The sequence below is a fragment of the Citrus sinensis genome, chromosome 2, assembly GCF_022201045.2.
Source record: "Citrus sinensis cultivar Valencia sweet orange chromosome 2, DVS_A1.0, whole genome shotgun sequence".
In the NCBI taxonomy this organism is placed as follows: Eukaryota; Viridiplantae; Streptophyta; class Magnoliopsida; order Sapindales; family Rutaceae; genus Citrus; species Citrus sinensis.
Genome location: NC_068557.1, coordinates 23,302,880 through 23,315,773, shown reverse-complemented (window position 1 = coordinate 23,315,773; position 12,894 = coordinate 23,302,880). Strand labels below are relative to the sequence as shown.

General features: G+C 37.1%; 1 protein-coding gene across 1 annotated transcript; it reads right to left on the bottom strand.

Annotated features, from left to right (window-relative positions):
• Positions 1-7,659: 7,659 nt before the first annotated feature.
• Positions 7,660-8,756, bottom strand: LOC107174339 (mavicyanin-like). Its single transcript, XM_015525137.3, has one exon. It carries the CDS (start codon positions 8,431-8,433, stop codon positions 7,876-7,878), a length of 558 nt encoding a protein of 185 aa, XP_015380623.1. The 5' UTR covers positions 8,434-8,756; the 3' UTR covers positions 7,660-7,875.
• Positions 8,757-12,894: the final 4,138 nt, after the last annotated feature.

Sequence of the window (12,894 nt, the reverse complement as noted above, 5' to 3'; positions counted from 1 at the left end):
TCTCTTGTAAAGGGCTTGATATTTACACCTCTAGGAAAACCCTCTCCTTTGATACTTTTTCTCATACTCATGGCGTCCGAAATATATGTCGTCGTCGAGACTTATCGGATGAGATTTGTATGCTTCATTTTCGGTCTCAACTTTTACCTCTCCAAGTTCGTATTCTTCACTCTATTTTACAGCACATAGTGACTCTTAGGAAGGGTCACTCAGATGAGGTTACGAGGTTGGACGTTGCCCTATTGGATAGCCTTCTTACAGACCGTCCCATTAACCTCGGGTATATTATTGTGCGACATATGTTGAGTACTCCAGCGGTCAACCACCGCTTGCTTCCTTATGGCAGTATCATCATTAAAATACTGCGACGCTTTGAGGTGCCACTTATTGATACTGGACATATGGAGACTCGACAGATTGGTCCCGAGGCCATGACCAGTATTGGATTCTCCAGGAAGAATGGAGTGTGGATAAAGACAAGCAACTCCAAAAACCGGGATACCTTGATTGCTGCAGAGGACGATCGGATGCTCAATGATATCTATCCTTCCGATCAGCTTCCTGACTTTAGATTAGGAGCTCATCATTCTCCTCCGCGTCGTCGTTTTGTCCCTCGGCCTCCAGCTGACTCAGACTTTGAGGAGCGTATGATGGATGCTGACATTCCTTCCTCTTCCGAGCTGCCTCCTGCTCCAGAGCCTTCTGTTGTTCCCGAGCAGCCATCTGCCTCTATGCCACCTCCAGCTCCAGTTCAGCCTCCTGCTTCAGACGCCGTGCAGCAGCTGATCACTGATGTTCAGCGGATTTCGGAGCGCCAGCAGCTGATTCTTGATCGGTTGGACACTATTTCCCGTGACCACCAGCAGCTGCGTTCTGACTTTTAGATCTTCCAGCGGTAGAGCCTTGATCAGTAGCTTGAGCTTATTGCTGGACAGCGCACTATTCTCGGCTATTTCGGCTATGATCCGGGGAGCACATCTTCTCCACCACCATAGTTCCTGAGCTTTGTTTTCGCACATACATTTTTACATTTTGGTTGCCAGCATGTTTATTTTTTTGGATTTTGATGCATATGTGTGTGATGTTCTTGATGATTAGATGTTTGATGATTTATGATTGACTGCTTGTTGGATATTGTAGACTTGGTTTATTTGTTGATATTGGAGTGTTGGTATGTTTGTGGATATTGAAGTGTTATTATGTTTTGTTCATGGAGTTGTTGGCTTGTTGAAAGAAGAAGTTGATGTTAATTTATTTTTAGAAGTGTTTATCTCATTTTGTATTAGTGGTTTTGATCATTTTTAAGGGGAAACTTTGCCAAAATTTTCGCTTGCAAAAACTGGGTAATTTCTTTAACGGATTTGCGTATTTCTTATTTCCTCTTTTCTTTTTGATGATGAAGGGGGAGATAATTACGGTTGGTTTTTAAGATTTTTAAGATTTTTTAATGGGGAGATTTAAAAGCAAAAATCCTTTTATCCACATTTCTCAATTTGGCCATACATGTAGGGGGAGCACATATTAAGGGGGAGCTAAACATTGAATGAAATTTGTCATCATCAAAAAGTGGGAGATTGTTAACATGAATATGTTAATAATATTGATTTTGATGATAACAAATTTTATATGGTTTTTGACAAAAATATTGGAGCTATTTCTTAATAAATGAGAGCCCTTTTAATCATTGCCTTATTTCTTCATAAAAGATGGATTTTCAAATTAGAAAGAGATTCTCTACAAAAACTTGTTTAAAATTGCAATTCTGGTCATAAACGGTGAACCGTTTATATAAAACGGTTAACCGATTAAAGGCAGAGAGCAACACATTTCCTAAACCTCTAACCGTTTATGAAAAACGGAAAACACAAAATATGGGAAGGTTACTGGAAATTAACAGTAAATCGTTTTCTTTTAAACGGTTAACCGATTAGCACCAGAGAGCAACATATTGCCTAAGCTCTAGCCGTTTATGAATAACGGAAAACACCAAAGATGGGAAGGCTATTGGAACCTAACGGTGAACCGTTTATTTTAAAACGGTTAACCGATAACGTCCAGAATCACTGATTAACCAAAACTGATAAGGCTAAATTGTTTTGCAGGTTACTGGAGATAAACGGCGAACCGTTTATTGTAAACGGTCAACCGATAATATCCAGAGAAGCCACTTCATGCAAGTCCTTAACCGTTTAGTGTAAACGGATAACCAATGTTTATCTTGCAGGTCTCTGGAAGTTAACGGCGAAAGGTTAATCCTAAACGGCAAACCGTTTATTTGAAAATTGGCCCAACGATAACTTTGACCAGCCTAAACGGTTAACCGTTAATGGTTAACGGCGAACCGTTTTCTATCCGACAGTTTGTAACGGCTAGATTTTCAGCTCCAAGTATAAATAAGCTCATTCAAATTCAAAGAAGCTTGATCACAACACGACCATTTGAGCTAATATTCGAGAATTCAATATTCATAGAGCTTAGAACACATTCTTGCTTCATCTATTCACATATTAAGCATCATTGTGTAATCTTATATATTGTGAGAGGCAAAACAGTTTGTAATCTTTTACTTTGAGTGATTGTAAGTGTTGGGATACACTTGGGTTAAGAGATTGGGGATAATCTCTTGTTGTAAAGGTCCATTGACACCTTGGAAGTCAAGTGTAAGCATTTGAAGTCTTGGAGGCTTGCTTAGTGGAATCCTCAAGCCCGGAAAGCTTGGAGGCGTGGACGTAGGCGAGGTTGGCCGAACCACGTAAAAATCTCGGTGTTTGAATCCCTCTTCTCTTATCTTTTTATATTGTGATCATCTTAATTGTCATTGCTTTGAATTTGATTTATAATTGCATTAAGATTTTCTTTAATAAATTGAATAATTTTTTAGAATCCCAATTCACCCCCCCTCTTGGGTTGCATACTTGTATTTCAGATTCGCCATGTATCGATTGACTGCTTCCACTACTTGTGCAATGTCTGGTCTTGTACAAATCATAGCGAACATCAAACTTCCCACTGCTAATGCATACGGTACTCGAGACATCTCCTTCCTTTATGCTTCATTGCTAGGACACATACTTGAGGATAATTTGAAATTAACTGGAAGTGGGGTAGAAATTGGCTTACAATCGTGCATGTTGAAGCGTCGTAAGATTTTCTTCAAGTAGTTCTTCTGAGAAAGCCAAATCTTCCTGTTATTTCTGTCGGTGAATTTGCATCCTTAGAATCTTATTTGCTGGTCCCAAGTCCTTCATTTCAAACTCCTTATGCAACTGTGCCTTCAATTCTTGGATTCGATCTTTGTTGGGGCTTGTTACCAACATGTCATCCACATACAATAAAATAATGAAATCACTATCTTCAAACCTTTTGTAATATGCACAATGGTCTGAATTGAGTCTGTTGTATCTAAGGTTCATGATGAATGAATCAAATCTCTTATACCAACACATCGGCGCCTGTTTGAGACCATATAGAGATTTGTTCAACCTGCAAACCAAGTTCTCTTTTCCTATTTCAGCAAAACTTTCTGGTTGGAGCATATAAATTTCTTTTTCGAGTTCTCCATGAAGAAATGCAGTTTTCACATCCAACTGCTCAAGATGTAAGTCAAATGTAGCACATATCGCCAAGACTATTCTGACCACTAAAGAAAATATCTCGTTGAAGTCAATACCTTCTTCTGAGCATATCCTTTCACCACCAATCTCGCACGATATCGCTCCACTTGATCATTGCCATCACGTTTGATCTTATAGACCCATTTGTTACCAATGGCTTTTCTTCCATGTAGTAATGATACAAGTTCCCATGTTTTGTTCTTATGTAAAGTTTCAATTTCTTCATGCATTGTCATCCACAAAGCAACATCTGGGCTGTTTAAAGTTTCATGAAAAGTTTATGGCTCTCCATCCTCTGTTAGAAGACAGTATGCAACGTTGATCTCTGTGACATACTCCGAGTGCCACGTTGGCGGTCGTCTCTCACGAGTTGACAGACGAACTTCTAGAGCCTCGGACTCGACTGATTCTTGTTCCTCGTGCTCTGGTGCTGCTTCAGAAGAATCTGAATCTTTTTTTTCCAGATTATTTTTCACATACACCGGTATAGTCTCTGACTTTTCTTTTACAGTGCTATCATCTTTATTTCTCCTTTGCAGTTGATCTTCTACAAAGATAACATCTTTGTTGATTACGATCTTGTGGGCAGTGGGGTCCCAGAGACGATACCCCTTTACTCCATCAACATATCCCAAGAAGATACACCTCATAGATTTTGGATCTAACTTTGTTCTTTCTTTGGCATTATACATCACGTACACAAGACATCCAAATACATGTAAGTAGGAGTAATCAGTTGGCTTTTCAGTCCACGTCTCTATCGCTGTCTTCAGCCCAATAACTGTAGATGGCGACCGATTTACTATGTAACATGCAGTTTTGGCTGCTTCTGCCCAGAATGAACTGGGTAGACCAACAGTCCTCAACATAGCTCTTATTATTTCTGTAAGAGTCATGTTCATTCGCTCCGCCACTCTATTTTTTTGAGGAGTGTATGCCACCGTGAACTACCTCTGAATACCTTCTTATTTACAGAAAGCAAGAAACTCGTCATCTGTATATTCTCCACCGTTATCTGTCCTCAAATACTTAATCCTTTTGTCAGATTCGAGTTCTACCCGCGCTTTGTATTCTTTAAACATTGGAAATACATCTGACTTTTTCTTAATTAGATATACTCAACATCTCCTGGAATAATCATCAATGAAAGTTACCATGTACTTTGCACCTCCCATGGATATCTCCGGCGATTCCCAAACATCAGAATGAATCAAGTCTAGAATGCATTTACTTCTAACAATAGATCAATTGAACTTTAATCTATCCTGCTTACTTGTAACACAATGCTCGCAAAATGGTAAACTTACTGATTTGAACCTTGGAAGTAATTTTCGCTCAGAGAGAATCTTCAAACCTTGTTTTGACATGTGGGCAAGTTTGAGATACTACATCATCGTTGACTTTTCTCCATTTGATGCGACACACGGATCAACCTCCTGTAGTGTTTCTCCTTTAATCATGGATAGATTAGCACTAATCTTTTCTGCCTTCATCAATACAAGTGCGCCTTTAACAATCTTCATAATTTCATTCTCTACATGAGTTTTGTACCCATGACTATCCATTTGTCCCAAAAACAACAGATTTTTCTTCAGACCATTGACATGTCGTACCTGCCCAATTGTACGAATTATACCATCAAAAAATTTTATTTTGATAGTACCAATATCGGCGATCTCTAAGGTATAATCATTACCCATATATACAGATCCTCCTGAGATACGTTCATATGTGTGGAACCATTCTCTCCGAGAGGTCATGTGCCAGGTAGCTCCTGAGTTTATAAGCTAGACATCATATAGTCGTTTTCTGCCTTCTGAAACAGTTGTTACCTCGCTGTCGAGAATTTCGCCATCATCCAAGGTACTTGCTACACACCTCTGAGCATTCGATGACTCAAGTTCTTTGCCCTCTTTTCTCTTCTAGTTACTCCAACACTCTTTCTTGACGTGCCTTTTTTTGTCACAGTTGTAGCATTTAACATTCTACTTACTTCTAGATTTTGATCTACCATGATTGTGACTCCCACTGGGGCCACGTTCCGTTGATCTCCCTCTCGTCACCGATAGCGCCTCCGCTTGCTGCGAACTTGCTTGTCTGTTTTTCTTATTTTTCCATCTGCTCTCCTCATTTAATACGGAGGCTGCAACATCGTCAAAAACTACATTGTTTGCTGGATTATTGTTCATCAGGTTGATGATGAGTTGATCATACGAATCTGGTAGACTTTGAAGTAGAAGCTCTGCACGTTCATTTTCCTCTATATTATGACCCAATGTCGTGAGTTGTGAAAATAGAGTTTTCAAAGTGTTGATGTGATCGGTCACCATTGTAGATTCCATCATTCGAATAATATAGAGTTTCATCTAAGAAGATTTTGTTGTGTAGTGACTTGGCCTCGTACAATTTTGTGAGAGTATCTCATATTTCCTTTGCTATATTTTTCTCTGCCACACTAGATAATACTCTATCCGCAAGTGCCAAGTGTATATCAGAAATGGCATTGCCATCTATCTCGTTCCACTTGTCATCGGTTATCTTCATGGGCTTTTCTTCAATTGCTGCCAAGCAATTATTTTTTCTCAATACAACTTTCATCTTCATTTTCCACAATAAAAAATTATTTCCGTTAAACTTCTCAATTTCATACTTTGCCACAATTTTGTTGATAAATATTGTACACAAACAAGTGTATCACCTCAAAGAGTTGTGAATATGTGTGAATATGCACACCAGGAAAGTTCACAGGAAAGACTGGAGGGGTCACAACAGTCCCCCTTAAAACCTAGACTCCTTAGGTTCTTATCGCCTTTGTGACAGAACTTTCCTAGACATGTACAAAACCACACAGTTGCTCTACTCACACCACCATTCCCTACTTTGCACCACAAAATTCTTGAATCACTCCCACCGTTTCTCATGAATAGTACTGTATATATAAACCGTATACAGGAATAGTATCATATAAGTGAACAATGCCGTATACGTGAATAGTACCCCTTACGTGAATAGTACCCAACTCCAAAAATTCAACCAATAGCTCTGATACCACTGTTAAGAAATTGATAGGTGTAGCAGACACGCAGCTAAAGTGAAATTGAAAGAAAAATAAACAACAAGCACAAAAGAGGACACCAGGAAATTACGTGGTTCGGCTTTTAGCCTATGTCCACGGGCGAAGACAGAGGTAAAATATTTCACTAGTAAAATGAGGATTACAAGTATTATAATATTTTGGCCCACTACCCAGAATCCTAATACACTCAATCTCTCAAATAACTAAAACAAGAGTTTAAAACTCTTAACAAAAACAACACAATTAAGGCAAATCATCAAAGTAATGTCAACTACTCGTCTCAAAATCGTAATTGATGGTGTGCACGAGTCATCTGGAACTTCGATGGCAAGCTGAACGTTGATGACGACGAAGATACGGCTATGATCGATGGGTTGTGTCTTCGTGGCGTCGTTCCGTCTGGCAAAGCTTAGATGTCATGGCTGCTACATCGATCAAGATGCAGCTGAGTTCATTTGGGTTGTGTAGCCGACAGCGTGGGTCACAGTGTGGGTCAAGTCGTGGTCTGGTTATCGACGTTTGGTTTATGGTTTCTCTGGTTTGTGCATTTAGTTTGTATTTGGTTTGTGGTTGCTGGTTACTGCTAGTTTAAGAAGATAAAACTAGGGATTTTGTGCGGTTGTGCTTTTGTATTTTCTCTTTTTTTTATGGAGAATTATTGCAGCTGTGAATTTCATCGGATTATTCGAATCGATCTGGATCTGATCCAATCTGAATCAAATCCGATCGGATGACACAAGTTATATCAGATCGGATTTGAAACCAAATTCGAATCTGATCTGATGCCCAGCCTTAATGTGAATAGTTCACACACCGCAAAATGCCATATCTCATGTCGTTTAGCTTAAATGAATCCAGCTTCAAAACGCAAACACATGATGCCGTATCACTCATTTCCGATTTGGTTCACCAGTTTTCACAACACCAATAATAATGGCCCACAAAAGAATTGAAGTTACAGCATAAATTTACTCGCTTCATAATAATTGATTTAAAGCTAGCAGCTAATTGCAAGGTTTAGAAAGAAAGCTAACAAAAGAGTTAGAAATTATTAAATTTACTCACTTTTTATAATTAATTGATTTAAACCTTAAAAGTTACCATCTCATTATAAGGATAGAAAGAAAGCTATTAAGCTAATACAAGACCTAATAAAATGAAAAGGTAAATTAGTGTAAATTCTGCCTAGAATGCGAAACCAATGACAAACAATCCAAGGCTGATCAAAGCAGGCCAAATTGAAAGGGCTTGGAGAGAAAAAGCATTGCTCTGATATGGGTTCGGCAAAGGTGCCGATGACGATGCTGAGCCCGATGACGATGAACTATAATTATGAGCTGATAATGGACTTGCACTTGGGCGCAGGGAAGCTGGAGTAACCATGATGTCAAGTGTCTGTCCTGCTTCACAGTGTCCCGGAACGCCGCACAAGAAATAGTAGTGGCCTGGCCTTTCGAGGGTGATAGAGTCAGACCCACTGGTAAAGGTCGCTATCGGGGAGGCTCCGTTGCAAGATTGAAAATCTTGGAAGGTCACTTGCTTCACGTTATGAAACTGGTTGTTGTACTCGAATACGATTGTGTCTCCAACATGGAAGTTCTTGGAAGAAGCCCATTGGTTGTAATCGATGTTGCCCAATGTAGTCCATCCAGCGGAGTCACCAACTTTGTGAACAGCACCAAGAGACACGCCAACAAGTGTTGCCATCAGCAAGAAAGCTAGTATTTTCTTCGTAAAAGCCATCAGCGTTCAATCAAATGTCCGAAAGGGAAGGAAAAATTAGCTAAGCAAAAGCAAGAAATCTAAGAAAGAAGTGCAAGATGACCAGTGAATCAATGTAAAAGCAAGAAATCTAAGAGAGATGAGCCAGATGATCAGTGAATCAATGTATGGCAAAAGACACGGTGTTTGGCCTTATTTATAGGAATTTTTTTAACTCCAAAATCCTGGATTGAAAAGGTTTCCTATAAGGTTTAGGATTTCGTTTAATTAACGAAGCTACGATGTTTCCACACTTGTAAAGGATTATTATTTAGGAAGCTGCGATGTTTCTTTTTTTTCTTAAAGCTGTCGGATTCGTGAGATGTCAAGTTTTTGCCTTACTATTACGAAGTGAAAAACTTCCATTATTTGGTTACGTTTTTAGTTTTCTTAACATATCAATCATTCTTATTTTGTTAACCCATCTTGGTTTCAAATCCGTTAGTTTTTCCATTGAGAAACTAACATGATTGATATTACTTGAAGCCCTTTAAAATGGTTTGTTGTTTTTCTAAAACTCAAAATTAAACCTAAAAATATAAAATAAATTAAATAAATTTAGCACTAAGAATGACTACAATGCAGTTTTGAGCATGCCGCACAAAACCCAAAACCAACCATGGAAAGAGTATGTTTCGAATTTGCAATGGATTCTCCAATAATCTACTCCCTAATTACGTTTAAATTATCAAATATAATTTACTTGAGTTGTTTTGGACCTATTACACTGAGAATTATCAAATATAATTTGAGAGTTTGATTCTCAAATAATTATTTTTTTGCGAATCCGCCACTCAAACATGAGCTAATAAAAAGGACAGTTTAGCAGTAAAATGAATACGTGGCATGTTTACGTTTACGTTACATGATCAACCCCCAAGATGGGTCTCGGAAGAGTTTGAATTTATAAAATAGTTAGATCAATTTAACAATGACAAAGATTTTCTCTTTAGTATTATAACCTATAATTTTGCTTTTATTTTCATATTAGTAAATTTTCTAAATTGATTATATTGATTAAAATTTTAAATCAATGAACTCATGATGGGATTAAGATTGGATGTCTATTTATTTTATAAGGGTTTACTAGTGGTAGAACTGGAATTTTGGTTCAATAGGGATCCGAATGATGAATCTACAAAGTTTATGAGCTCTAAAGTAAAAATATTTAATATAAATAGGACAAAACAAAATTTTCAAAGAAATGAACTAAATTTCAATTAGAACTCGTATCTTTCTACGTATTGGCTCTTGGTTCGATACCCAGGTATAAAGTTTCAAAATTTATCTAATATCGAGTATCTAAAATTGAAAGATGAGATTTTTATATGAAAATGGATGAAAAAAATAAAACCCAAGTCCCCAAATCCAGAAACTCAAAGAATCCAGATGAAATTTTCGCTTAATTTGACCAAAAACAAGGGCCAAATACCAAAGAGCCAAAATCAATGTTTTTGGAGGAAACAAAGAAAATGAGATGAATAAAGGTCTTCCACTTCTGGCTGTCAGCTTTAATTTATACAGAGAAGAATCAGAAGAATAGAGAGAGCTACACGCAACAAACTTTCATATGGTAATAATAAATACAAACACTAATAAATATAACAATAATGATATGGGCAAGCTGATTCATGAATCTTGTTTCTTTGACTATCTTTATTTTTTATAATTTTAACGTTCAAGAAAAGAGAACAAGAGAAAAATATTAAAAAGATCATTAAAATTATTATTTATAGGGATCAAAAGAGATAAATATTAATAAAAAAAATACACTTAACAGTTATATTAATTGATAATACAAAGTTTATATTTCAACTTTATTTGAGTAATTTTACACAACAACAATCACTACAATATAAATTTAAATAAAAAATTCCAAATCATTTATATGGTGCCAACTTTTATTTATTTGATTGGACGATTCTGTGCTAGACAATGAAAAAGAAAAAAAAGCCAACTCCAAAGAAAGAAAAAAATGGTTTTAAGGAGTTCTACTCATCTAATGGATAATTCATTATTTCTTTGAGAATTAGGTGACACAATTAGTAAATCACCGAAAAGAGATTTGCATTGCCGACCATAGAAGATTAGTAAAGCCAATTGTACTAACTGAAGGGCTAGAAAGCAAAGCACCTTTTGGCAGTGGCGGATCTTGAGAAATAATTCACCGGGGGATAAATTAGATAATAGTAAAATATAAAAATTAAAATTTTGAATATGTAAAATATTTGCTAATACATTTATAATTATTCTCTGGGTTATTTAGCGTCAGCCCCCACAAGTTTCGACCATTTGCGCTGCGCACCCACAAGTTTTGATCATGTGCGCCGCGCACCCATTGCTGTTAAAATAACTGTTATCTGTTACTGTACCGTTTGTGATTTTGGAAAATGATGAAATTGCCCATATTTATTAGGATGACATTATTGCCCTTAAATAACAATCTAATTACAGTAAAGCATTTGCAGCTGTGCATTGTAACGGCTATATAAGCAGAACAAGTCTTTGATTTACAGTTCCTTTGCAACAATAACATAACGGCATGCCACTTCCACTAGCTATAAATATTGCACATGACAATTCCTCATCTTCAGCATGCCTATCAAACTCCACCATATTTAAATTACTACAAACAGCAGTCATTGTTTAGCTTCAAGCTGTCATTATTAAGCCCAACTAGAAGCACAACCAGAAGCATTACTAGAAGTATCACTTGAAGCACCACCAGCTACTGAATTTACAACCTAGTCAACATATACATTGGTAGAAGAATGTCTAGCTGCTCCGGGGTTGCTTTAAGTTCATCAAAATCAAAACCCGACTCAGAAAAGAATTTAATCAATGGAGGAATTTTCAAGTTCCACAACAAAGTTTGCTATTGTAGAGTCAGGGCAGCTATTAAAATATCAGAATCTAAGTCAAATCCCAACAGATTATACTATAGTTGTCCTAATGATCCTGCATGTGGTTTCTTTAGATGGTGGATGCCATTTAGAGAGGAGATTGCAGAATTTACAAGACAAATGAACCCGTTTAAAGAGCAAGGTATTGACACCAGTGACAACAATATTATGAAATTGACAATGGCTGACCTTGATCAGAGGACTGTCACAATTGAAATCCTTCTTTATCAACTGAAAAAGTATCAATTCATCACAATGGTTATTTTATTATTTCTCACAACTATCATTTACTGTAAGTTATGAAAAATGTTTTCAAAATGGTTGCTTAGCTTTAGAAAATGCAGAGAAATTAAGTGTAACAGTTGCTCATATTCATTGTAGTTAATAATATAAAATATATCATGGAGTAATATATATTGGCAGCATCTGAAATGGTGTATTAATCACCTGTATGGTTACACAGCAATGTATCCAACAAAAAACAAAAAACAATGTTGGTCTACCTATATGTAAGTCCTACATATATACTTTGCCAACAACTTTCATAATGCCACAAACCCCTGGCAACATAACCTAAGCATTAGTTTATATTTAAGCTCCATGTGCAGACTAACATTACACATCCAAAAAGGACCAACTCCAGAATTTCAACTATAAACTAACCATTGCATTCTTCTTCCCAATCAAAAACAAAAGCTTCAGCTGGTTCACTGTGGCATTGTGAAAGGTGTCAAAAAATGCTTATATACCTCCACTACTTGGTATTGTTACTGCTGCCAATGTCTCCAATGCATTCACCAATCACTGCATTATGATAAGTAATAGAATACAGAGTAAGTAACATGATGCTTTCATTACCTAATGATAATATTAATCACAAAATCTTAAAATGATAAAACAATGCCTAACCATCTCAGGTGGGAAGGCTGGTGCCTTCCCTTTGCCAATATTGTTCAGTTCACTCTTTTTGTTAGTAGTCTGGTTTTCCCTCAAACTAATTCCACCAACTGCCATTATCTTCCTGCCTTGTACACCCAACCATGGAGCATTAACTTCAATATTTGCCATCTGTTGAGGATTCATTTTTTTAGTACCTGATGGCCCTTCTTGATTCCTAAATGCATTTGTCTTTTGTGGTGGCAGCTACATCTCTCTAGGCTCGTGAACCTCAACTGTTGTCCTCACATGCTCATATGGCTGCATGTGAATAACAGTGGTGGACCCCCTGCCTAGTACACTTGACAGTGGACCCACTAGCCTATCTTGTAAACCTGATATTTTTTTTTTTTTTGGTCATTTGAATTATTGACTAATGAGTTAACAATTGCATATTAACAGCTATAAACATGAGTAGTTACAAAATCATACCTCGAGCTGTTGATCCTGTCTTTGTCATGTACTGTTTTAGATTGGTCTGTGGGCAGGCACAAATGTACAAAGTAAGGTTCAACGTTACACAAAGACAACTGTAAAAATCACAGAAACTGCACTGACCTTATAATGTTTTGTACGTTTGTTTGCATTTAAGGGGTTAATAGGA

Coding starts and splice junctions, on each gene's coding strand:
- LOC107174339 (XM_015525137.3), bottom strand. CDS start 8,433: ATGGCTTTTACGAAGAAAATACTAGCTTTCTTGCTGATGGCAACACTT.